This window comes from Lepidothrix coronata, unplaced genomic scaffold (genome assembly GCF_001604755.1).
Source record: "Lepidothrix coronata isolate B3197 unplaced genomic scaffold, Lepidothrix_coronata-1.0 Scaffold141, whole genome shotgun sequence".
Taxonomy (NCBI): domain Eukaryota; kingdom Metazoa; phylum Chordata; class Aves; order Passeriformes; family Pipridae; genus Lepidothrix; species Lepidothrix coronata.
The window spans coordinates 1891093-1917035 of record NW_016690321.1 but is presented as its reverse complement, the minus strand read 5'-3'; the positions used below and the strand labels follow the sequence as shown (position 1 = coordinate 1917035).

General features: G+C 40.1%; 2 protein-coding genes across 3 annotated transcripts in view; both read right to left on the bottom strand.

Moving 5' to 3' along the window:
* Positions 1-4037, bottom strand: part of SLC25A17 (solute carrier family 25 member 17) — a 20450-nt gene extending 16413 nt beyond the window's left edge. The window contains exon 1 of one of the 2 annotated variants that reach the window (XM_017827629.1): positions 4007-4037. In XM_017827629.1, the coding sequence (XP_017683118.1) occupies positions 4007-4024 (18 nt within the window). In that variant the 5' untranslated portion in view covers positions 4025-4037. Of the gene's footprint in view, positions 1-419; positions 584-4006 lie in introns of those variants that run through there. The other variant, XM_017827628.1, reaches the window with a different exon arrangement.
* A 4945-nt stretch (positions 4038-8982) lies between these two features.
* The window catches only part of ST13 (suppression of tumorigenicity 13 (colon carcinoma) (Hsp70 interacting protein)), a 21883-nt gene continuing 4922 nt past the window's right edge, over positions 8983-25943 (bottom strand). Inside the window, exons 2-11 of the mRNA XM_017827569.1 lie at positions 24939-25012; positions 24763-24833; positions 24179-24245; positions 23518-23602; positions 20977-21087; positions 19551-19653; positions 16191-16307; positions 15454-15517; positions 14219-14319; positions 8983-10785 (exon numbers count right to left, since the gene is read on the bottom strand). Of these exons, the coding sequence (XP_017683058.1) occupies positions 10657-10785; positions 14219-14319; positions 15454-15517; positions 16191-16307; positions 19551-19653; positions 20977-21087; positions 23518-23602; positions 24179-24245; positions 24763-24833; positions 24939-25012 (922 nt within the window). The 3' untranslated portion in view covers positions 8983-10656. The remainder of the gene's footprint in view (positions 10786-14218; positions 14320-15453; positions 15518-16190; positions 16308-19550; positions 19654-20976; positions 21088-23517; positions 23603-24178; positions 24246-24762; positions 24834-24938; positions 25013-25943) is intronic.

Below are 25943 nucleotides of genomic sequence, written 5' to 3'. Positions count from 1 at the left end.
TCCTCGGGCTGCACTGCACTCGCCTTACGTTTTGATTAACATCTATGCGCTGCCTCACCCTTCGCAACTCTTAAGCATTTGTGAGGCCGCGGCAGGACGACGATGCCCGGTGCAGCTCTCGGACCGCACAGCTGAGGTGCTGCCCCTCTGCCTGAGCTTCTGGGAGGCTTCGATTCTCACCACCGCAGTGATGCTCAGCTCCCGACGCGCCTCGCCGGCTTTCTGAGGGGCACCCCTGCAGCTCCTGCCGGGCTCAGCAGAGGCTCCGGCTGCTTGGGCCCAGCGCTGGCCCCGAGCTGCCCCGAACCCCGCTCCCGGTTCCCCGTCCCGCCGCAGCCCAACAAAGGCTGAGGGCGGCCCGCGCCCCCCGCCAGGCCGGCACGGCCCCCTCCCCGCCCGGCGCCGGTTCGCTCGCTCACCACGGCCCCGGACACGGCGTGCACCAGGCTCTCGTAGGAGGCGACGGAGGACATCGCGGCGGCTCTCGGGGTCTGCTCCGCCGCCCGGCCCTGCGGCCCCGCGGCCCCGGCCAGGTCTCGGCTGCCGCCCACCGCCCCCGCGCCCGCCATGGCGCCCGCCCCCGTCACGTGCCGCCGCTGGCCCCGCCCCCCGCCGGGGCCCGGGCTGGGCGGGCGTGAGGGAGGCGGAGGGGCCGCTCGGGGTGATTTCCGTGGCTTTTGAGAAAAATGTAGGATTAGGGGATCCGGGAAATGCATTGTTCCTCCTTCCTCTGAAACTACAATAACGCCTTTTCCCTCCACCACCAGCTTCGCTTCCAGAAGAGGCGGCTGGGCGGGGAACGCGTCAGTGTCTATCAGTATCTGGAGGGAGGGTGCCAGGAGGATGGAGCCAGGCTCTTCTCGGTGGTGCCCAGCAATAGGACAAGAGGCAAGGAGCAGAAATTCATGCACAGAAAGTTCCACCTGAACATGAGGAAGAACTTCTTTACTGTGCAGGTGACCATGCACCGGAACAGGTTGTCCAGAGAGGTTGTAGAGCCTCCTCACTGGAGATATTCAAGAACTGTCTGGACTCAATCCTATGCAATGTGCTCTAGGATGGCCCTGCTTGAGTAGGGAGGTTGCACAGATGACCCACTGTGGTCCTTTTCAACCCGGCCCATTCGGTGATTCCCTTTCCCAAATATTTAACATAAGCATTTAATTACAACGAGGAAGCAATATTTAACTTCACATTCTGATTCTGCATTTTTCTAACTGCAGCCCCTTCTACTTACATAAAGTCTGGTATCTCTAAAGTAACACTTTTTCAAGATGATAATTTCTTATTTCTTATTCCATGTGGACCAGTTGAGCCTGATGCATTTTCAAACAGGGGTGGTTTAGCCTGGAGAAAAGGAGACTGCGGGGGGGACTCCATCACTCTCTGCAACTACCTGAAAGAAGATTGTAGCAAGGTGGGGGTTGGTCATCTTGGTCATCTCCCAAGTAACAAGCTACAGGAAAAGAGAAAACAGTCTCAAGTTGCACCAGGGGAGGTTTATATTGGATATTAGGAAAAATTTTTTCACTGGAAGGGTTGCCCAGCATTGGAACAGGCTGTCCAGGGAAGTGGTTGAGTCACTATCCCTGGAGGTATTTAAAAGACATGCAGATCTGGCACTTGGGGACATGGTTTAGTGGTGGATGTGGCAGTGCTGGGTTTGCTGTTGGACTCAATTTTAGAGTCTCTTCCAAACTAAACAATTCTATGATTCTATTTTGTTTACTCCTTTTCCCTGTCTGCAAGTCCTCACTCCTCTTCCACTATCATGCCAAGAGACTGCTCAGGGCCTGCAGCCAAAGCACACCACTACAAACAGTCATCTCGGGTTTGTCACACCCTTTGGTGGCTGAGGATGGAATGAGAAGTCCTACCAAAACAGCACTGGACACAGGTAGCAAAGCCAAAGGACAGGGGAGCCACGGCTCACAGCAGTTAGTCAGGGCACACAGCGACAAGGCTATTAAGTACAGTTTGGGAAAATGTCAGTAACCCTATAGCCTTCGCTTAACCTCTTATGTAGAAGAGGTTTCACAAGGTAGGAAGGATCTCAGAAAATTAAATGAGGCTGGACATGTCATAATTCATAAGGTCACTTGGGATGATACCTGTGTCTGTTCCTTTCCTTTTGATTTTTTTCCCCATTCTCATGGGTTTCCAGATAGCTTCAAGGTTTTGCGGGTTAACAATCCCTCCCCTTTTCTTAGCTTCACCTGTACTTCAGAAAAAAAACATAACTAAAGATAGGAAGGAATATTTTCTTTAGCTTTGTATCATGCTACTCCTGGCCTCTTTGGTTTTGATTGTTACTCCATATCTTTTGTTCTCTCTTTTCTGAAGAGAAAAACTAACTTCATAACTTGTTCTTCATATTTGCAGTTCCTAGTTCTTCGACCTCAACTCTCCAGCTGCCTCTTGCTTGAGCTGCAAGAGCTCTTAGTGCTTACACCTGTATCAGGAATCAGCATACCATCCATTACCTAAATAAGGACAGGGCAGTTGAAACATTACATGCTTCCCAAGAGTTTCTACCACACAGCTGGATGAGCCATTTCCTTTTGGGAAGATGTCCCTTCATCAGGTAGCTAACAGACCCCTTACCTTTACCCCTCTGTGAGGAAAACACCATTATCTTCTTTGAGAGACTGGGGATGTAAAGAACATGGGCTACTCTGCCTAAGGCAAGTTTGAGAAAAACATTTTTCCAGTGCAGTGTTCCAGCATCCCTGTGCTCAGACATTAGATGCCGATAGCAGCAACCTAAGAGGCCACAATTCTTTTATACAAGGCTGATCCCATTGGTAGTCCCCTTTTTTTAATATAAGATGCCTATGATGGATGCACTCACTGAGTGAACAGTACTTTGCTACTTTGGTACCAAAAAGCAGGCCTGACTGAAATCATCCCTGCAGTGCAAACCCAGAGAATCATCCTAAGCTGTATCTTACCCAGGAACAAAGGACTTTAGGCCATGTCTTTTTAGAAGCCCACAGTACCAGTGTGAGATGGAACTAGTCAGATCTGAAACTGCTATAGCTGCACACCTGCACATACACCAAAAGGGGGTTTGACTACAAGTCAATCACTTTAAATATCTGCAGCCCCATGAGCCCACTGAGCTCTCCCATATGGCAGTGGGCTGCTTGGCAATGACTTCACCCTTGAGCAGGGATGCCTCTTAAGGTTCATTCTCAAGGCTGAAAGATCCCTTTACCCAACATCTGATATCTATAATGTGGTAGTGACATTTTACATTAAACCTAAAAGTATATTGTATACTAGTGCCAGTTTTTTACATAGCCAGCTATAGCTTAATTATCAGAAGTGTAGCAAGTAGTAGAGCGTTTGACTAGAGTCTGAATTATTGTTTATACAATCATTTAAAACACTATCAAATCAGTTTAAGTACCATTCAATTATTGCTTAATAACAATTCTATCATCATCATCATCAGATTTTTATTCAGTTGTCAATTAATTATCCTTTGATCATCATTTCATCATTAATAAAACCTTTTTAGTTAACCCCACACTGATGACTTAACTCACCTGTGACACCCCCCTACATGCAAAAGACTCAAACCTTAGTTTAGAATTAAGATGTACACAGGTCACCAGCTATCTCCTGACACTAAAGCGGCCAGGAGCAGCTTAGGTTTTACAAAACCAGGGGACAATTACACAAAGTGACTTTGCACAATCAGGTCCACGAGCTTTTGGGAGAAGTGCCTCAAACAGGACACAGACTCCCATTATTGCTGTTCTTCGTGATTCTGTCCCTCTTGTGTGGAGGGAAACTTTCACCAAAGAGTCAGTTTGTACTGCAGAGTGGATTTCCATCCTCATTGTGCACCCAAATAACTCTATACTATTATTATTCTGTTTAGCAATATTTTAAATACAACACTATGCCCTGTATGTATTGCAAAACAATATCAACAGATGATGTAACCTGAGTATTAAACAGGTAATGCAACAACTGCAATATTCCAAAAGCAACTTACCTTATTGTTGGAACACATAGACCTAGTGAAGCTGTCCAAGAAATACAAGGGAAACAATATAGATTAAGTTAAACAAGATATGTCAGTGTGTTCTACAATGAAAAAAAAATGGAACCTATCTAAAAACCTAACTTCATAAAAAGTTTCATGAAGACATGCCCTTAGGTCTTCACAGAAATACCACAAATTCGACAGGTTCCCAGGCAAACACATAACACGTACAAGTGTGGTTTAAGGAAGGACAGAAGGTCCAAGTTATCTGCTTTTCCTCAAATCTGTCAATTCTACTAGAAAGCTTGGAAGAAGCGAACTAATTAAGCAACAAGTACAAACATATTCTCTGTACATGAACTGCATCTTAGTAATTTCTTGTTTGCGTAATTCTGTAGATTCCCATACAAGGAGGTAATTGGTCTTGAGAAACTTTATCCTTGGTGGATTTTGACTGGACCACAACTTTGTTTCTGATTCATGACAAAGAATGAGGACACTGTTGGTGACTCCAGAGGTCATTTTACTGCCTCTGCACTGTGTCTTACCTTAGAAAGTACAGCACAAACTCTGAACTTAATTCTTAAACTAATTCTACCCTGCTACTCTCCTTTATTCTAACTTTAATTTAAAAAAAAAGATTCAGAAATGCGTATGTCCTTTATTTTTGCTTAGGAATTCGATTCATTAGAGTGCAAACGTGTTAAGGCAGAATTTAATGACTACTTTCAAAAGGACTTTCTGAATCTGTTGCAAAACTTTATCTCTCAGAGAAGGTGGATAAACTGGATTATACTCCCAGTACCTCATAGATAAAAGCTACTAGAGATTAACTAATGAGACTGCATGTGCTGACAACCTAAATTCATTAAATAGAGCAACTTGATCACACCAACTTGTCAAGATCAGGCCTAAGTACTAAAACCATGGCACTACTAGCCTATTCCAGAAGGAAGCATTGTAATGACAAACATATTAAAAAGCCCATTTTTCAAATACATGTGTGCACACTTTGCCTGAACAGATTTTGACTGAGCCTCTGCAATGATGCAGAATTTTCCCTATCCACTTCATCTAGGTCAAGGAACATTGGAGAAGCTGAAGTTCTTTTCAATTTAAATTACTTGACTTTGTCATTATTAGTCTCCTGTTACAGTCCTTTCTCAACTGCCTTGCTAGACCAATGTCCCTTAGTCACTTTTAGTTTTACACAAACTAAGTAACTGTCAAACACAAATTTTGTTACCTTGATGATGTTGTTTTTTTCCCCCAAGCACTTGATAAATGTCTAACATATGTTCTAATTGCAAATTTTTCTGGTCTTCCAGGCTAGTAATTCATTCCAGTTCACAATTTTTTTTTCTTCTGGTTTGATAACTTTTCACACAAGAGACAAAAGAAAAAATGTAACAGATTACAAAATGGCTTCTGAAAATCTATTTTTTTTCCAGGAACTTCTCATTATAGGATAACACACAAGAAAGTGAGGGAGAATCATCCTGTAGAACAGTTGTGTTATTTTTCCTTATAAAGTCTTAGCAAAAAGCCATATTTTAGACCCATTTTTTAAAAATCTGAAATAAGAAAGCACAGGTGGCACTTAGTGCTTTTTTTTCCCAATAAGAACTAGACACTAGTGGCTGCGCGTCAACATGAATTTTCTCTAATGAAAGGCAGTGCAGTTGGCAGCAGCTCAGACACTTCACTTTCAGCAGAGTACCTTGATATTTTTCCATCTAATTCTGATGATTTTCTAACAGCCTCAGCCTATTTTAAAAGGTAATTTCTACCCTCAGCCTATTTTAAAAGGTAATTTTATTGAACATGGTGCTGGTTTTTATGTGATTTCAGGTATGATATTTTTCTTCCTGGAATGCAAAATGCAATTTCAATTCATTTCTAGTAACTTTTACTCACCATGACAATGCTAGAAAACGAAATGTTTCAATCATGGAATTCAATCTACTACTACCTGCTTTAGACCTCACCTCCTTGTTATTTACTTTACACTTGAGTAATAAGTACCTTGTCTTTCTGAATACCTTTGTTCTATACAAATCATGCTTACCATCCGACTGCTTCAGCTGCTGTACTTCAGGAAGAAATTCCAAGATAAACTGCTAACCCAAATCCTGTAATCCTTCACATTTCATTTCTTTACATACAGTAGCAACTCATAGTCCTTGTAGCCACTGAAATAAATGGTTGTACATTAAAAAAAAATCCTGTGCAAAAACAAAGATACCAAAATTTGTAACCCACTTACTTAAAAAGAGCCATTAACACGTTCTGTAAATACATTTATTTATTGACAAGATCTCAAGCTTGTCTGAGGTCATCTGTCTAGAATATACCTTTCAAAGTGTATGTACATCAGACAGGTACAGCAGTAACACTTTGTTAGAAGGATTACAAGTTAACATCTGGATCTGGTTAGTCATCAAGATTCAGATTTACAGGAAAGTCCTCAGTATTTACATCCAGTGGGACTTCAGGATCTCCAGTAAGTTGGGGATGAAGGAAGGTTTATCTTACATGAAGTTCCTGTTTGTGAGGACCACATCAAGTGAATATGACTTACCTATGCTCTGATTTACAAGGTGATCACTGACTCATAGCCCAAAGTCACCTGAATTTTATCACTGCTCCATAGCACGGGTCCACCAGCCACCCCCGACCTGCTTCATTTCTTTGTCACATTAAAACTGTACTTCCTGCTTCCTCTGTATTTGCATTTTCTTATATCACACTACTGACCTCCTATAACTTGTCTTGTACTACTGAACATGGAGGTGCCTGCATTCAATTGGACGCTGCCATTTTTTTACTCCACTTCAGCTCTGTGGTAATACAGAACTACTTTGCTACATTTCTGTCCTTACTCCATCACGTATGAAGCAAGATCGAGGCCCACGCTGCAGAGCTCTGAATAAGGTTCACAAGACACCTTTCTTTAGTCATCAGAAGAAAACACTGCTACTGTTTTCCAGTTGAACTACCCTCCAGCTCCAGGACACCAACCCACTTCAGTACCAGTAACTGACAGTACCAGACTGCAGCAAACTAAAGGAAACAACCCTCTGGCCTCTGCCACCTGAAAGCACTGAGGCATTCCTCAGCTTAGATGCCCTGTGGGATTGCAAAGGGACTGCAAACACTTCCAGTAAGGAGCATGCCATGATCCATGGGAAGGTACATGCCAAAGCTCCCCTGGCTCCAGCTCACTCAGGCTAGGTCCACAACCTCCTATCCCACTGGGTGAAGGACTCTGCTCGGACAGCAGTTGCCATGAGCTCCCATAATAATATTATTTGCTCTTCCATCTCACAGAAGAGGGATGTACAGGTATACATCAGTGTTATTTGTACAAGCTTTATGGAAAAGCCATGAAAGTAACAAGCAAGAGAGATGAAGTGACATTTAAAGACATTTTAAACTACAAATAGTACTTGCAACAAGCTGTTTCTATAACATGGTTTTACCTTTACTTGGCTTTTTAATACTCATTTATTGACCCATTCTGCCTCTGGCCTATCACTGCTCTGCCCAGGCTCATCCCACCTGCTTTCATTCAACTTTGAGACAGTCTGGCTCCTGCCCATCTGATCACTGCCTTCCAACAAAGACAATCCAAGCCATTTTGACAAAGAGCATTTATTCACAGGGCAACACCGAAGCAAGAGAAATTTTCAGAAAAATTCTGGTAAAGGCACCAAGCTTTGCATTCTCCACATTAATATGCAATAGAGGTCTCTGTGAACAATAACAGCTTGAACGAGACAACTGAGCTGACACCTATTTTCCCTTGGGGCAGCAGGTGAATGACAGAGGACAGTCAAGTCACTCGGATTCACACACACAGTAACAAGGCTATGACCCTCTGCTCCCAGTCAGCTGCAGGTGTATCACTGTACTCCTTGGCAGGCCAGGTCACCTAATCCATGGCACAGGATCAGCCAAACAGTGCAGTACAGGACTTGCTTCACAAGGCAGAAAGGCACACCTGAACTGGGGTCAGCACCTGGCACCACCCCACCTTAGCTGACATCAATACCCACTTACAGCTTTGGGAGTCAAATTGCCAGCGGAGCTGATTATTATTACATTATTATTATTATTACAAGAACCACCCCTACTCTGTGCTGCAACAGAACAAAGAACCTGAAGGAGCTGCCAGTAAATACTGGAGCAAGCAATGAGAAAAACAACATCCTCATTTAGCTACTTACATCCCACATTTGGAACTTACCGTCTTTGCTCATCTCCTGTGCAGTGAGCTTCCTGTACCTGCACCTCTGTTCAAACCAGTTTGGCTGCTTACATGCCCCATGCCAACTCAGGGAACTCAGATGAGGTCCAGACAGCTCCTCAATTAATTTGCGGGTAACACTAAAACCAACAAAAGCTCACACACCAAAGAAGTCATAGGATGCATATTCCCAAAGAACAGGAATTCAGCTAAACTGCTAACGTCAACATCAAAATGAGGGAAAGTGTTTTCTTTAACCAATCAACTCTGCAAAAGGGCAACTGATGCATAAGCAAGCAGGCAGGACACATATATGATCATTGCTACTATCTAGGGATAACTTCCTACTTTTGACTACTAATAGGTAGACAGATACAAACAGCCAAGACAGAATAACAGGAAAACGTAGGGAACAAATCTGTATTCAAGATACTCTAATACTCTAATTCATGCACAACACATAAGCACCAGCCTGAATGAAGAAGTCGAGTTTCAGCCTATAGTGAGGGGTGACCTACTTTGCGTATCGCCTCTTGGGAACAGGAGAGCAAGACTATGAACAAAAGCCAGGCACACAGCAACATGCCATTGTAATTTGAGTTCATTTGGTCATGAAGACAAGCCCTTAGGCATTTAGTTCCAATTTAAACCATAGCTTTAACAGTTTAATTAAAGCACTTCCACATTTAATTTAAGCAAAATAGGTTTTATCAGAAAGTTAAACAAACCCAAAAAGTTGTATTTTTCAAAACCATACTTTATTTTTTAAATGCTAAGAGAAGTATTCAGAACTATATTTCTTAAGCAAAAAGATTCACATTTCATTCTGCAAGGTCATTAGTATGAGAAAAAGCATTTGGGGATTTACTTTTTGCAACCATTGTTGAGTTCCTACACCAAACCAGATTTGTTTCAAAATGGTAACATCAGTTATGGCTTAAGATACAGAATTACAAAGAAGTAATACAAACCTTGAGACTCAAGTGTTGAACAGGTAACTAGGATTATTTTTTCCACAGAAAGATGTTTTAGCTAAGACAAACAGAAGCAACAACTTTGTCTTTATTGGTAGACAAATCCACTGGACATCGTCAGCACAGACACTGCTTCAAGGATACCCATGCTGTTAAACTGCAAGTGTTAAAGAATGTTCTGTCTGCTCCAATTACTTCACCTTTTCCTCCATATCCCATACCTACAAACCATGGAGGTATGAAACCACAACAGCTTTTTGTTTTGATTTTTTCTTTTGGGGCTTTGCTTTGTTTCAAAGAAGAGGATACAAGAAAAGACGGAAGACTACAGAATGCAGTGAAGAAAGAGTCATCACCTCTAAAGAGACAGCAGGACTTTGACCAAGACATTTTAATAAGTAAGCATGTAAGGACTCAGACAGACTCAGAACCCAGAGCTGCAATTTCGTTGGGAATTCTCCCCTTCACCGATTTATAACTCTGCATGTACATGTTCTGGATGGCTTGCATTCAGTGGGACAGAGGTAGTGACGGGAACAAGATTCCTTCCCTAAAGTTTCCAAATAGATGTAACGTGGTAAGCATGGCCCCAAGGAAGGGCGAGTGCAACCAGTGGAGGACCTGCCAACTGGGAAAGGACAGGAGCACAAGCACAGGCAGTGAGCTGCTCTCCCAGACCCAGACTATAAATAAAATGTTACATAAAGGTGCTGGACAAGAACTGAACAAGTAACAAAACCTCTGTGGCCTCTGCAATACGTACATCATGCCAGGCTGCGCAAAGGGTAGGTTTGTACCTTTCCTGCACAGTTGTGGTGATCAAAAATGATACAATATTTGCAGTACTGCCAGAAGTTCCAGTGTGTAACTAGCTAGCATGATTATACTGATAATAGCTATATAAAGTCAGTCACCTATTTAAAAAAAGGAAAAAAAAAATCTGTATTTGCAGACAATTCCTTTATCCAGTTAATTCTTCAGACTTGTCCCACCTTTGCTACTTGTGACTAGGCCAACTTTTCTGTCCAAAGGGGATTAAGACAGACTTCAACTGTTAAAGTTCTTTCCTCTTAAAAAAAAAATCCCTTAAAAAAAATTAAAAAAAAAAAAAATTCGCATGTTTTTATCTTACACTCCTGAAATATTACAATTTCTCACAGAAGCATTCATTCAGAGGAAACTGTCTGTAACACTTACAATAAAAGTTTGCAACTCTTGGACAAGAAGGGATGGTTGAAACTAGGTTATCTGAATACAATTTGGGTTTCTATAAACCAATAATTGAATAAAGTAAATGCTTGGGGCTAGAGAGCAGTTCTCCTTAGAACTTCCTCTTCTTAAAAAGATCAGAGGTAAAGTGGTTTGTTTTATTGCAACACTCTTTAGCCAAATCCAATCCTTCCCATTCAGATATGATTTTTAAAGAACTAGGGATTTTATGGTTTACTGCCAAATTTGGCAGACAATTTACTGATGAGATTCATGACCTTGGGATTGTTCTGGTACTTGGACATATTTGCTGGGTTCTGCGCAACATCTTGGAATGCAACCATAACTTCTGGATCCTGCAGGACAAAAAGCGAAAAAAAAAATTAGAGCATTTGTAAAACAAGCCTACAAAAGTTAGTGGTTACGTGGTTCCACATGAACCTAGTCTTGCTCAGCTTTTAACATGACAAGACTACATTAGACTCTTGGCAGGAAGTCTGTAAAGAGAATCTGATGATATAGTGCATGTTGTTAAAGCTGTGTCAGTAAACACCAGAGTCATTACTGAACTGGTTACCCTAATAGCTCACTGTGTGAGAAGGGGAATAGGATAAGAGTTCTGATTCTCCAGAACAGGAGCTATTAAACACAGCTACACCTACTGCATTATTTCTGTTCAGGCATCTTTCGAATGCATTTTGAAGAAGGAAGCAGCTCCATGTGTGTAGCATTCAAAACTGTTTAACAAGTCTGATCCTAAACAGCATTTGGTAGGTGTGGACTTGCCCTGAAATTACCCACGCACTTCAGGTATATTTTACACATGTTAGGAACCAAGAGCCTAGTCTTGGTTCCTAAACCAACTGGAGGATTTACAAGTGTGTTTTCTTCCTCACAAAAGATAATCTGCAAAGTCTATGAAAAATGGAATGCTGAAGTTCAAAACACAGAGACTAGACATATTTTCTCCACTTTACTGTATTCCTGTGCAAGAGAAAAAGCGAAGGCTTTCCAACCTAAAACTTCTTGAATTCATTTCAAAATAGGGCATGTGATTATAAAGATCACGTCACATCATTAAATCTGATTTCACCTATGTATGAATCTGGAACAAAAAGCTGAGTAAGCTTAGTCACTGTTTGCGTCAAAGCACACCTAAATTAATGTTAAATATCCAATTTTATGCTACATGTTTCATGGTCCTATAAATTCACAGCAAGCAAACGATTCTGTACTTGTGTGACTTGGAAGCTCTCAGCCTTAGATGGTGTTTATAAAAATGTTATACACATCCAAGGTTTCACACTGATAAGCAACATTAGCAAAATAAAGTTTAAGACTGAGGATATCAACACTTTCATAGGGAAGTGTTTAGTACATAAGGTGGAATGGCAACCGTTCTATAAATGACACTAGGGAGACATTCAGTTTCCTAATGTTTTCCTAATGACCCAGTGTCTAGTTACAGAAGGATGAAAAATATTTCTAAGAAAAAAATTATCAGTGGTCTTTTGTTTCCAACTTACATATTTTGGTGGAAGTCTGGGTCTAACATATAGCTACATGTCAAATAAGGAATCCATAGGTTCATCTTGCACATCACTCCTTATGAAAAGAACAACTACGTGACTCAAAACACAAATGTCATGTTGTGTCTATAGAAAGCAGTTGCACATGCAAGATAGGAAATTCTAAAGAATCCTCTAGACAGGCAAAACAGTAAAATAAGAAAAACACTAAAATTTCAGTCAGTTCTTCTGGAGACTAAAAGGCTTAGGGGAAAATGAGCTAAAATTACACGCATTAAAAGTCACTGCAAACTGTCACAACTTACTGTCATTAAGAAAATGTGAAAAGAAATGCTAAAGAAGTTTTGCTGCCCTGAGTCTTTAGTGCTCAGAAGACTAATATCAGTGACAATAAAAAAAAGGAAACATCCTAAAGAAATAAATCTTATACAGATCATCCAGTCCAGCCCCACTACCAAGGCAGGGTCATCTAGTGCAGGTAAGATTCTTATCTTTACGTCAATGATGAGCAATAACTTCCCTAAACACGTCCATAAGCAGCCATACCTGGTTCTTTGGTTGCTTCTACAGATGATAAGATGAAGTTGACAGCATAACCAGTTTAATTTAGCTCGTGTTCAGGCACACACAGTTGTCAGGTTCACTGAGATGTTAAAAGACTCAGGCATATTCATAGAGAATAGTCTCAAAGATGATGAGATGATAGCAAGTCTAAAAAGACTGAGGTGGTGGTCTTTACTCTCAGAATACTCCAGTTTTCAGCACTAACTCCTCACTATGAAAAGCCTCTACACACTATCAGTTAGAACAGCAATTTAGGACTGACTTGTGTGATTCAGTATCTTCAGACTTTTTTGTAACACCTCAGATAACAGACATAATAGCTGCCAGATAACATTATCCATCAACATATTTCACAGTTGCACTGAGCAGAAGCCAAGCAGTAGAAACTACTGTCTTTTAAGACTAGAGCCTACACTGTCAATTCAGAGAAGACCAGAACACAGAGTTGGATATTTTAGGAAAAGGTGGCAGTGCTAAATAAATCATACCCAGATGTAAAGTTTGTGCAAAGAGGTCAGCAAGAGACTCAAGGCTTTGCTGACAGGTTGTACATGTTAAAGCCTGCCTGCATCATCAGAAAACACTGTCAACACACATTCTTGCAACAGAGTCCTACCCTACGTTGGAGTATATAGATCAACATGCAATGGAGTCTTTTTAAAGGCATGTGGCAAGCACATAACATTTAGCTGCACCTTAAAACTCTGTTTTCAGCAACTCTAATTGCAAACTCCTGTATTACAGCATAAATTAGCCAGGTAAGGAACACAACTACAAGTCAAGAGCCTTCTCTGGATGGTTTGCATTCAAGTCAACATTGTTGACTGTGGCCATGTAAGTAAAGGTGTGTCTCCCAACATCAGAAGCCATTAAGGGGAACCCATGAAATCACATGGAAAGTGATGGTTTTTTTTGTGATTCCAGGGCATTCTGAGTAGGGTACCCTTGTGGTGCCTTTGTTTCAATGAGCTGAGAACAACATGTAACTCTAACCACAGCAATCCAGAAAAAGAAACAAGACTCCTTTATACTTGATCATATTAGCATGCAAATACAACTACATGGCTCCAATTTTTCCTAGCCCACCTGCTCTTGAAACTGATGTTGTCAGATACGTTCCATTTAATCTGCTGGAATACTTTTCTTGAGTAGAATTAGTCATGACATTGAGCAATTACTTAATTGAGCAATTAATCAAGTCTACCAGAGAAGTAAGCTTTATGAACATGAATTCAGAAAATGCCAAGATGCAGAACTATTCTGATACTACTTTGTCTCTTGAAAAAAACATACGCTTAACCCCCCAAGAGAAAGGCAATCCTCATCTCAACATTACTGCAATATCTTATGTTACAGCAATAATTTTTTGTTTGGGCAGTGAATGGAAATGACCATTTGAGAGACTTTTTCTAAAGACATGACAAACTGTAAACAGCACATAGTGTTGCCTATCATAGACCAGGGTATGCGTGTGTGTGTGTGTCATCTTTGATTAAGCTCCCACGAGTCTGAAAAATAGCTAACATTGAATCCAGACAGGCTGGCGTCACATACACAAGGAAAGAATTTTACAACAGAAATAAGCAAGCCTTCCATTGCTTTCCAGAGGGTCACATCTTCCTCCCTCCCCTTAAGCTCATAAGTGCTGTTCTTCTCTCATTCATAACATGTAGCTTTGATTTTAAGAAATACTCACCTGCATGGCTGCAAGAACTTCTGGATCACTGAGAATCTCATTGAGACCTGGCATACCTGCCATTCCTGGCATACCTCCAGGCATAGCCCCAGGAAATCCACCTGAAAACCCAACACAAGAAAAATGCATGATGAAAAACATTTAACTCTTCTGTACAGGAAGCTCACTGAGACTAAGACATACTGTCCTTGCCACATCTCTAAAGCCATGTCTTCCATAATGCTACAGCTGGTCCACTGAATGGAAAGCAGGGTCTTCAACTTCTCTTTCTGTGAAGACCTACATCTTATTTCATCTGTGTTTTTAACCCAATTGAATAGGAGGCTTGTAATGAGTACAGTTATTTTTCTGGTTAACTTAAATCAGGTGGGTCCAAAGCCCAGGAAAATAAGGAGTTTGAATGCCTGGGGTGAACAATTCAGGGCAAAGGCAGATCAGTAGTAGTATATCCCCGTACATTCCATATTTGGTGGGAACTTCAGGTTCAAAAAAATTATACCACCAAAGGAAAAAAAAAATGCTTGAGGTTCTCTTACTGAATCCTTAATCAGCAGCTTCCCTAGCTGTGCTGAACATGGTACATATCGTCTCTATCTGGCTGCTGATCCAACTGGAGCACACACATACCCTACCTCAACTACATCTCAATCTTCAAGAGCATTAGTACTTACTTTTGTTTCTCACCAGTTCATTCTACCAAAAAATAACATGGAAAGCCTGATTTTTGTGGAACTGCCAAGGACAACTTTTCTATAAGATAATCTGCACTACCTCCTTTAAGAAACTCTTCTGTTCAACAATAGCTTGCAACCAGCACAGATTTCCATAGTATTCAATCCAAATTTTCCACTGTAAAACCATTGTTCTTAAGCAGAATGGGTCCAAGGCACTCTGGGTAATTTAGAAAACATTTTTATTCTAGATTTGCAACACATTATCAAGCAAATTCTACTTCTTTGTTTACCTAGACCTAAATCCTTTCATTCTGTTAACTATCAATTATTGATTTCTGTCTTCCCTCTACTTGCTACACAGCATCAATCTTCTTTAGGAGAAAGAATCCCATCCCTCTTCCCACTAGTGCTCCAAGAGTTATTTGGAAACAAGTTCTAAACTTCATAAAATATTTTTCTCTCTGTCTTGAGAAAAAATGCTGTAAAAACTGTAGTTATAATACTCCATATGGAAACAAGAGCCACCTCTACCTCAAGTATTGGTGCTTAAAAATAAAATACCTGGGAAGCCACCCGGGAAGCCACCAAACTGAGCTCCTCCTGCCTGTCGTCTTGCTTCTTCCTCCTGCAGATGAAAGCACATCATTCCACACAAAACAATGGAACTGCAGCCTGTTTGCTACTGCTCAACTGGGTTTAGGAGAAAAAAAAATAGCCAAGACTGTTTCAGGCAGGTAGGTTACCACAATAAACAAAGCACTTCACTATGTACAAAACCACTGACAAGAAGTAGCTGTCTACTCTTCTTAATGTATGTTATTGCAGGTAAGTTACGCAGAATGTTTTTACTGAATATGAACTGTATGATTTGTTTTAGTTCCCCAACTGTATTTTTAGAACTCCCACCCCAGTGTATTAAAATATATCACTACAGCACAAAGAAAAAACAAGTAAACTGCATCAGGAATTGAGGAAAAGAAGCAGAGTATTATCCTGAACTTAAACCCTCCCATTTTGAGATACGTAAGTGAAAACTATTCCGGAACAGTCTTACAATAACTGACTTTTTGAAATACAGGATTAGTAGAGACTCCAGAGACTGTTTTTGTCATAAGCTATAAAAACAGATGCAGTAAAATGCCCTCTTCTCCAGGTTTCATTATTGGTCAAGTAATCGAGACAGAAACCAACTTTCTAAAATTTAAGACTTTAAATTTAATTTTTTTTTCTCTGCAATTCATTATAACCAAAATAACACTCTCCAAATTATTAAGAAATAATTAAGCCTAAATATTCACCCTCTGTGCTTTCTCATGCTCCTCCCGTGCCTTCTTCACTCTCTCCATTCTTTCCTTGATTTCCTTTTCTTCACGCTTCCGCTCATATTTTCGTCGATGTTCTGCAATTTTCTGAGCCTGTAACAATAGAATATCAAAACTTCATATACATTTCTAGTATATCACACAATGTATTTCAATACAAAATACATGCAGGCTTTTCTGCACCAGAAAATTAAGATCTGATTTTACATCCTAAAAGCCTCTTTGGTTTAGGAGCCATTTGCTACTTTCTTCCCATGGCAATCAGTTATTCATGTCTACTCAGCCTTGACTGCATTCACCAGAACATGCACTCTAGTGTACTTTTTTTGCAATAGTTTGGGGACTTGTGCCATAGTTAGAACTTAAACACATTATCATTCCATGTCCCCTCATGCTTTTATGCTGAAATAGTGATTTCTCCAGGGCTAAAACCAGCAAGTACCCTGGAAAAGGGCACAACAGAAAGTATAATTCCCCCTGTGCACACACACTCTATAGATAACGTTATGCTGTTGCAGATGCCTCTACAGCACATAAGCAGACCAAAGAATTCCTCAACCAAACCAGGAAAGGGCTGGTGGGAAGGAACTGGTGGAACTTTTTCTCAAGTGTATCAAATTTACAGCCCCAGCGAAAGAGAGGAGTTAGCAATGAATTCCCTAAGGCTCCTCAGTCAGGGCTCATTTAACAACAGAACTAAGTGCAGCACTGCTTTCCTGAAAACGGAACATATCCGTACAGATCACTGCAAAAAATGGTTTGTTATTTCACAAATCGTGTACAATGGTTGCTCTCCAACACTCCTGTAACAAAAAAACACACAGCAAAATCACACTGCAAGAACAGAGATACTACTATGACAATGGATACTCTTGTATACTTTTTAAAGGAAGAAATTATTTTATAAGCAGCAAAGCTTTGATATAACTTATTTTAGATGGCAGATACTCATTCAAGACCACATTACTCCTGAAGTGTATCTGCCAGAGAAAGCACACTGCAGGCAGCAGGACTGACTGAGATTGAATGCAGTATGTGCTATCAGAACCTCATGTTACTGCCATTCAATGGCTCATTAAGAGAGAAGTGTCCTATTTTCTTTTTAATGAAGTATAAAGAGTTTCCAAAGTTTGGATTTTCATTATTTCGAAGTATTTATCAAAATGAACTAAATATTTTTAGAATTTGACTCAGACTTTTAGCTGAAAGTGCTACAAAGTAAAAAGTTCTAGGAAAGCTTGAAGCAAATAAATTAGGTGAACAAATCCTCTTCACTTAACGATTTTGAAAATCACCCATGAAAAGATCATACATTTTTCCTTGAGCTACATACACAAATTCCCATGCAGTTGGCAACCACATATCAATGTATCACAGATACTCTGCTGTTTCTGTGCATCAGCTGATTAAAAGGGAAATAGAAGGTTCCCCCTCAGCCAAGCATTAAGTATACCTTTTAAAAAAAAGAGTTGAGACCTAAGACTTAATTACATTAACCACAGATCAATAATCTCCAACACAGAAGACTAATAGGTTGTGAAAGGGTTTCCATTGTCATTTTGCTGGAGACAGCATCTTCTACAAAGACATGGTAGAAAAATGGAAAGCTTAAGTTATTAGACACAGGAATGTTTATCCATGTGGTGGGTTAAGCTTGGCTGGTTGCCAGATGCTCACTAAGCTTCTCCCTCACTCCCCCTCTTCAACAGGACAGTGAGAGAAAATAAGATGGAGAAGCTCCTGGCTTGAGATTATCTCAAGACAGAGATCACTCATCCACTACCATCATGGGCAAAACAGAGTCAACATGGGGAAGCTTAATTTAATTTATTGCCAATTAAAAATAGTCAGACAACGAGAAACAAAGACAAAACTAAAACCATCTTCTTCACAAAGGTCAACTTTACTGCTTCATTCCCCTGCTCTTTCACCTCCTCCCCCAACCTTGAACAGCACAGTGGGATGGGGGCTGTGGTCAGTTCACAACATTGCAGCTCTGCCACTCCTTTCTCCTCACAGCTTTTTTCCAGCCTCGGCTTGTGGTCACCTCACAGGATACTGCCCTTCACAAACTGCTCCAGCGTGGGTCCTCCCCACAGGGTCCTTAAAAAACAGACTGTTCCATCCATCATGGGTCCCCCAGGAGCTACAGCTCCTGCCAGAAAACCAGCTTCTGCACAGGCTCCTCTCCCCAGGCTGCAGTTTCTGCCAGGAGCCTGCCCCAGTGTGGACTCTCCATGAGATGCAGCTTCCTTCAGGCTCATCCTCTTGCTCTGGCATGGGATCTTCCATGGGCTGCAGGGATCCTCCATATGTGCTCCACTGTGGGCCTCCGTGGGTTCAAGGGGGACAATCTGCTTAACCACAGCCTTCTCCAAGGGCTGCAGGGGAATCTCTGATCCCATGCCTAGCACACCTCCCTCCCTTCTTCACTGATCTTGGTGTCTGTAGGGTTGCTTCTCTCATATTTTTCTTCTTTATTTCCCTCTCTCTCACAGTTGTTGTGCTGCAATTTTTAACCCCTTTCTTAAACATGTTATTACAGAAGCACCACCAGCATCACTGACTGGCTCAGCTTTGGCCAGTGGTGAGTCAGGTCAGGAGCCAGCTGGAATTGGCTCCGTCTGATACAGGGGCAGCCTCACGTCTCTTCTTACAAGAGGCAAGCCCTGCAGTCTCCACCTTCCCCCAAACTTCCCATGTAAACCCAATACAATGCAACTGCTGCCATCTGTGGTGTCTCAACCACTTCAAAGGAACGGGCAGAAATAGATGAAAAAGAAAACCTGCTATCAACAGTGTTACATTTGTTACACAGAAGTTCTTCCTTAGAAGAATTCTGGGGTCAGCCACACGAGAACAGCTGAAAATCAGTCGTGCAGTGCAGAGCCGAGGCTGCCCTCATGGGGCAGACTAATGAAAGTACAAACCACAGCAAAATGCTTCCTTTGGAAAACGTGCTTAGGACAAAGCTTTGATCAATTCAGAAACATCTTGGAAAAAAATCCATTATCAATGTTATCTTGCTCTTCTGAATGTTTTTAGTCTAGATTCTAAAATACCTGGCAAACTTCAACTGCTTCAGATTCTTCTGTTAAAATTTTAAAAAGAAACACATTTCATATTTCAGTTACACGTCCAGTCTTACAGACTCAACTTCTCTACGCAGCCATAAACAGCTGTGACTGAAGACAGAGGATTTAAAAACTCAGTTTCCAGTGTCAGATGACATATGAACACATTTTCACCAGGCAATGCATATTAGTGAAGAACATGAAGGCAGCAATGTCACTCAGAAAAATACAGGAGAGATCTCCAACATTCTTCCCCACTTACTCTTGGTTGCACCTCCTTCAGCATGGCACTAGCATCTTCATCATAATCCAGTTTACAAGCTAATGCGAGATCATGAGCAGCCTCCTCCCAGTGGCCAAGAAGTCTAGAATGCAGAAGACACCAACATTCAGAAGGAAAAAGCAAACTGAACACCTACAGCTCTTCAAGATATTTAATCATGCAGCATTCAGAATTTTTATCTAGAGTTACAAGGACTCATAGACATTTAATAATCATGGTGTTTCCTCTAAGCTGCACAACACAATACCATTAGAGGATTCTTGCTTGCTTGTTCAGACACTTAGAGTAACTTTTGTTTGAAGTAACAATGAGTAAAAAACCCTCTGTGAGCTGGTGTCATTGTCTGCTATAAACAAGAAGGATCTAACAGGAAGAAGGTACCTAAACATGTGAAGCACACTAATAAAATATTCTGCACTATTAGGCATATGTTCAGTGTAAAACTAAATGTTCAGTGTTCTGTACAAGTCTATACCACCACTACCTCAAGTTTACTCAACACTCAAACTTCCTAGCTGCCTGGATGCACCATGTCTTAGTGAAGAGGTCATACAAGCTCCTGTGCACACTTCTTTACTATTAATTTATACAAACTGCGGGTAATAAAAAATTTAAGCAAATGGTAGTATTACTAAATGGTCAAAGCACTTCTGCTCACAGACAGAGGTATTAATTCAAACTATGCTCCAGTCTTCTCACTCTTAGGCTCCACACTGTGTATTAAAACTGTAGACATTAACATACTACACTTTGAACACTTTTTTTTTAAAGTTCTATTAACATTTACTTCTTCCACTTTCATACCGACCATGAGAAGGGTCACCTTTTTTTTGACTTACTGTCATTAAAAAAAAAAAAAATCAAAAAAACCCCGGTTGAACTATAGTCGGGGGGAGATGCCATTTTAAATAACTACACTGTTTGCTTAACACCACTCTCAATTGCAACAAATGGTTCCTTAATAAGTAGGCATTTCAATTTACTATTTAAAAGAGCTCTAGGATCTAAGGAATAAGGACAGCAGAGATGTCCAAGAATTATAGGTTAGTAAAAAAAAACTTGAACCAGGTGAAACCAAAAGACCTCCAAACAAATAAAACAAATAAAATACACAGCCCTAGATCTCATATTTCAGAAAAGCAGTAAGCCATTAGAAGATATGTTAAAAAAGAGAGAGAGACAAAGAGACAGTGCCAGGACTGCTCATAAATTGCCATCAATAAATCACCATTGTCCTTTCTTTCCTCTAAGCCACATACTCAGCACAATGGTTTCTTGGCTCACAGTTACTGCTCTCAGGCACAAGACAGACAGTTCAGAGACACAGAGAAGGAGAGAATATATAAACAAAACTGTTCCCTCCAAGTAAGTAAAGACAGTATCAAGTACAGGTGCATTTCATTACCTATGTGCTTTCCCTCTCCACTTGTAGGTCTGTGCTGAGTCAGGATTAATCTTGATGGCTCTGTCACAATCTCTAATGGCAGCATTTGGCTTCTGTAGCTTCACAAAAACACTGTGGGAACAAGAACATTTATTGTACATATTGAAATACCAAGTTACTAACTTAAGCTGGAAATAATTTTGGATGACTAACAGGCAAGCTAGTGAAATAATGTATTTGAAGAGCTGAGTTAAAAAAAGATTTTGTAGCGGTAACAAAGTCACTAAAATTTAGTCTCACCCTCCCAGAATTGTAGGTGAATCATTAGCAAGAACTGAAAGCATTTGTTGTTCAGACTCAAGCCTGGCCAGCAAGAATAACTCTAGTACAGAAGGAAAGGATACATAAATGCAAAGGACAGTTCAGCTGCACCAGTGTCTGGAGTCTATAGAAAATGGCAATTAGCAATTTGAACAAAACAACAGTAATATTCTGCACGCTATATTACAGAGGCTTTAACACAGTAACACAAAGAAAGCATGAAGAGTTATACAGGCTACAAGGATCAACAGCTCAAGTCATGAGGAGATGAGGCATCAAAACTAAAAGCAGCAAAACAAACACAAACCTAGCAAGCAGCCCCAATCCCTCGTCAGTTAAGTGTAATAACTGCAAATTTTAGAATACACAAGCATATCAGATGACTATTAGAGTGGTACTTTAGGAGGTTCAGGCATTTCAAATTAAAAATCTCTGAAGGAGAGACTAGAAAACATTCCTGAATTGACAAGAGTATTCAATATTCAACATACTCCAAGTTGGAACTTCTGTCCTTTTACATCTACTTGAAAAGTTTATCAACAATTATAATGCCTGTAAGTAACTTCATCATTAAGGCTTGTTATAAAGCAAACACAAAGTCACACATGGTCTTCTAGAAACAAACAGGTAGACAAAGTGTCTGTGTTCCAAAGCTACACTTCACCAGTGACAAACGTTCCAATGCTGCTGGCAGCACAAACCCCCCAGAACCGAAATCCAAAGGGTGAATTACTCATAGCATTTGGATCAGCATGGCAAGTTTTACAATATCTTAATATCTTGTTCATTTCTTTCTACAACAGATCAAATTAAGGTAACTTTTACATTTCCCGTAACATTCTTATATTTTTCTAAACCCTGAGAAGATACAGTACTGTAAGAGATTTTAAAAACACTGTTTTGCTGGCAACAACAACAACAATGTATTAAGGTACACAGGTGGTGTTACATGCAAAAAGTTTAATATGGAAGAGAAAAAAACAGCAGGGCAGGTACCAGAAAAGGTGTACTAGAATGGAACAGTTAAAGGACACTAATTAATCTCATGAAAGTCACTAAAAGTTGAACATTTATTTGAATTATACTTTGCTATGGAAAAGACCTGGTAAACTATCAAATAATCCGCAGTTAGTAGTTTTTTTTGTGTAAAAAGAGAAAGAACCCCAAAATTCTGCTTCTGCAACCCATACTTGCCCAGAAGGAGATAGATAAAGATGTTTGTGCATTATGAAGTTAGGGTTACCACACAACAAATCTGACAGTTTCCAATGCATCATCTGCAGTCTGGCAGATGTAATTAACAGTAAGGTGGGTAGTGAATGGGTCGAGATATAGATGTGTCCTATTCAAACATAAGAGTGTTGAACAGAACCGGGTCTACTTCACAGTGAATAAATCTATTTAGCAGGTATGACAGGGAGAGAATTCACAGGATTCATAAATAAGTTTGCATTTAAACAGGATATCATTTCAATCATCTTCTTAATCCCAGAATAAACTTCAGATTTTACAAATGTTTATTACCCAGCATTACTCTATCTCAACATACTAAAAACCATAATGCTGAGGAATACATTTGGTGCAGACAGGTTGATGTGCAGCTGCAGGTTGAGCTCTGGGTGAAGAGACCTCTGCACAACAAAAGGCCCAGGGACCTGTGGCTCAGCCAGGTGACCGGACACTCAGAGACACTGCAGGAGCTGAGGACTCCAGACCTTCCAACACTTAAGGCTGTGAGGGCATAAAAACCCAGGGCTTCCTTTGTTCAGGGTCCCTCCTTGGAGGGAGCTGATATTTTGTTATTGCACCATGATTAAATTATTTTAAGGATCCAGATGGCTGAGCCTCTGCTATGGGAAACCCAGGGTCAAGACAGCAAGGACACCTGGACTGACTGAGCGTGGGGTGTGTAGCTACAAAGGGGCTTCAGGCCCAGGGCAGGTGGTGTGAGTGTGACTGCTAGAATGGCTCCTGGAAGGTCAGACAGGAAAGTTTCCTTAACAATATTACCACAGTGCATTTTGGAACACCATTCTGTATTTACTCTATTATCAAGATCCTTTATATGGCTGCTTCAGCAAATCTGGTGAATCACATACAAGGAAAAATGCATGAAATGAGCTCTTCTCTTTGCCTCACGTGATTTAAGTTTACATAGATCCTCAAGTTGCCATTATATTTAGACACCTTAAGGGAAATAACAGAACAGGCAGAAACATACATCAGTAGTTTATGACTCACCTTGCCCTCTTGGCATACAAGATGGCCAGACAAGGATTCAGCTTGATAGCATCTGTGAACAAGTCAACAGCCTTCTGAAGTTCACCTAAATACAAGTACCAGTGAAGTTTCAATCATTATGCAATGAAATTACATCCAAATTCCCAAACCTGCCTTACAGGGTGTTAAGTCCCTAGGCACTTCTTAGATAGAAAATTATCAACAAAGGAAAATCAATTTCTCCCTCTTGCTATGGTATTGACATACACACTCCAAAATTAATGCTGGATGAGAAGAGAGACTTTTCCCAATTAAATTGGGAACATTTAACTTTGAATGTAATCAATTAGGATGTCACATCTTTATTATACAGCTTTTCGCTGCATTAAGACAAACCACTAGAGACACTAATCATAATATGCAGGGAAGTACTATAATGATCAATTTGTAATTAAGATGCTGCAGTGCCTCATTCCCCTCTCCTGCCTTCCCCAAAACTACAGTGACATTGGGAAGGCAGCACTTAAAGAAGCTTTCATATTCTGGATAATTCTGAATATCGAACAAGCAGTGGGTTTTCTCTTCCTTGGAAGCATTCAAAATGATCCAAGATATTTACTTTTCTTTTAAAGGAGAATGAAACCTAATGTCTTTGAATATGTACTAAAAAACAATTTATCACCTTCGCTTAGAGCATTTATCGCTTCAATCTTCTTTTCATTAGCTTGATCCGCCATCTCTTCAGTTACCTAACAAAATAAAATGAAAAACACACACAAAATCCAAAAGCCGTAGATTCCAGGCCAGAATTACCATGCTAAGACAGTACCAAAGGAAAGAGCTTCAGTTTTCCAATTCCTGAATATTTATTTTAATTTGCACTGAAATCGTAGTTCAAAAAAAGCCACAAATCCCTTTATTTTCAGCTTGAAGACATTATCCAACAATATTTTTGGCTACAAAATGAACGAAAGCTACGTTTAATAATGGTAGAATTCTACATATCTAGTTCTCATGGGTGTTTTGATAAGGTTCTTTGTTGTTTTCTGACCTGATCTTCCTTGTGGAACTTTTTGATTGACTCTAATCTTGAATAAGAAAAACTGTGATTTTAAGCTAGTAAGTTTTCTGTTTAGAAGAAAAAGAGACAAAGCAACAGCTGGCTGCACAGATAATACAGTTCTCATCCCCCCTCAGCTGCTATCCTTGATTAAATGCAAAACCTCCCTATCTTTCCTACTGCCACACTGAAAATACTGTGCTTACCTCCACATTTTCATCCCCCATTTCTTGAGGGTCATCGTTGTCTGGTTCAATCACTCCCTCGTTGTCAATTTCTGGAGGAAAAACAAACCACAAGACTAAGCACCATCTAAAGAGAGAAGATTTTCAGAATAATTTTCACATCGGCAAAATGCAATAAAGTAATCTATTTTCCCTACCTAAGTCACTCTCTTCACTTTCTGGTTCTGGTGATTTAACCGGCTCCTCTGGCTGTTCCTCTGCTTTGCCCTGAGAGAGAAATATATTTGTAAGCATACATTATTTCTGACTGATATTCTATTTCCACTCTCATAAATAACAATGTATTAGAAAAATCAGATCACTCTACAGCTGAATCATTTTATTTTTAAGATACTAATCTCCTTTTTTCCTCCTCTCAGATTAAGTCTATCGTGTATGCAAATATTTCACAGCCCAAATCTGGACTCATGAACTTCTGTAATTGGTAAAGCCTGTCCTTCAAATTATGTGATTCAATAATCAAAACCAAATAATCAAAATAACACCTAATTCAGTACCAGTTTTGCAATGATTACTAATCAACCTCTCCAATCTTCCTGCCTTCCCTCACACATTCTCTGGATCAAAAAAATCTCGCAATCTAATACTATTAAGCTAAGGTCCTTTAGCAAGGAGCTGATGACTATGATTTAAATATTGTTTCCATTTGCCAAGGTCAGAGATTGTTGCCACTTATACATACTTAAAATGTTTTTTCAAAAATTTTCAAAGGTTTTCTTATCAACTTCAAAGTAAATTTCATCTGAAACCCATAACTTAGCACATTCTGCTTTATCACAGACATAAGCTGCTTGTCTTCAGTGTCACAGACTACACTCAGTACATACACACAATCCCTCCATATAGCTCAAACCAGTCAGTAATTCCAGCATCCACAGTGTTGTTAAATTTAAAAAAAAAAAAAAATCCATTTTTCCAAAACAATTTCATGCTTGAAAAAATCCTGATATAAATATCTACAAGGCAAATTTATTATCTCCATTAAAATAAACAGACAAATCCCAATGAAAATCTCTTCCACAATACTGTGTTAAAAATTTGATAGTTCAACTGTTCACTTCATTACTTATCACCCTTGTTAATATTTCTTCTCATGAAAAGATTATAATTTAATCCACTAATGACTAAAGAAGAGGTTTATA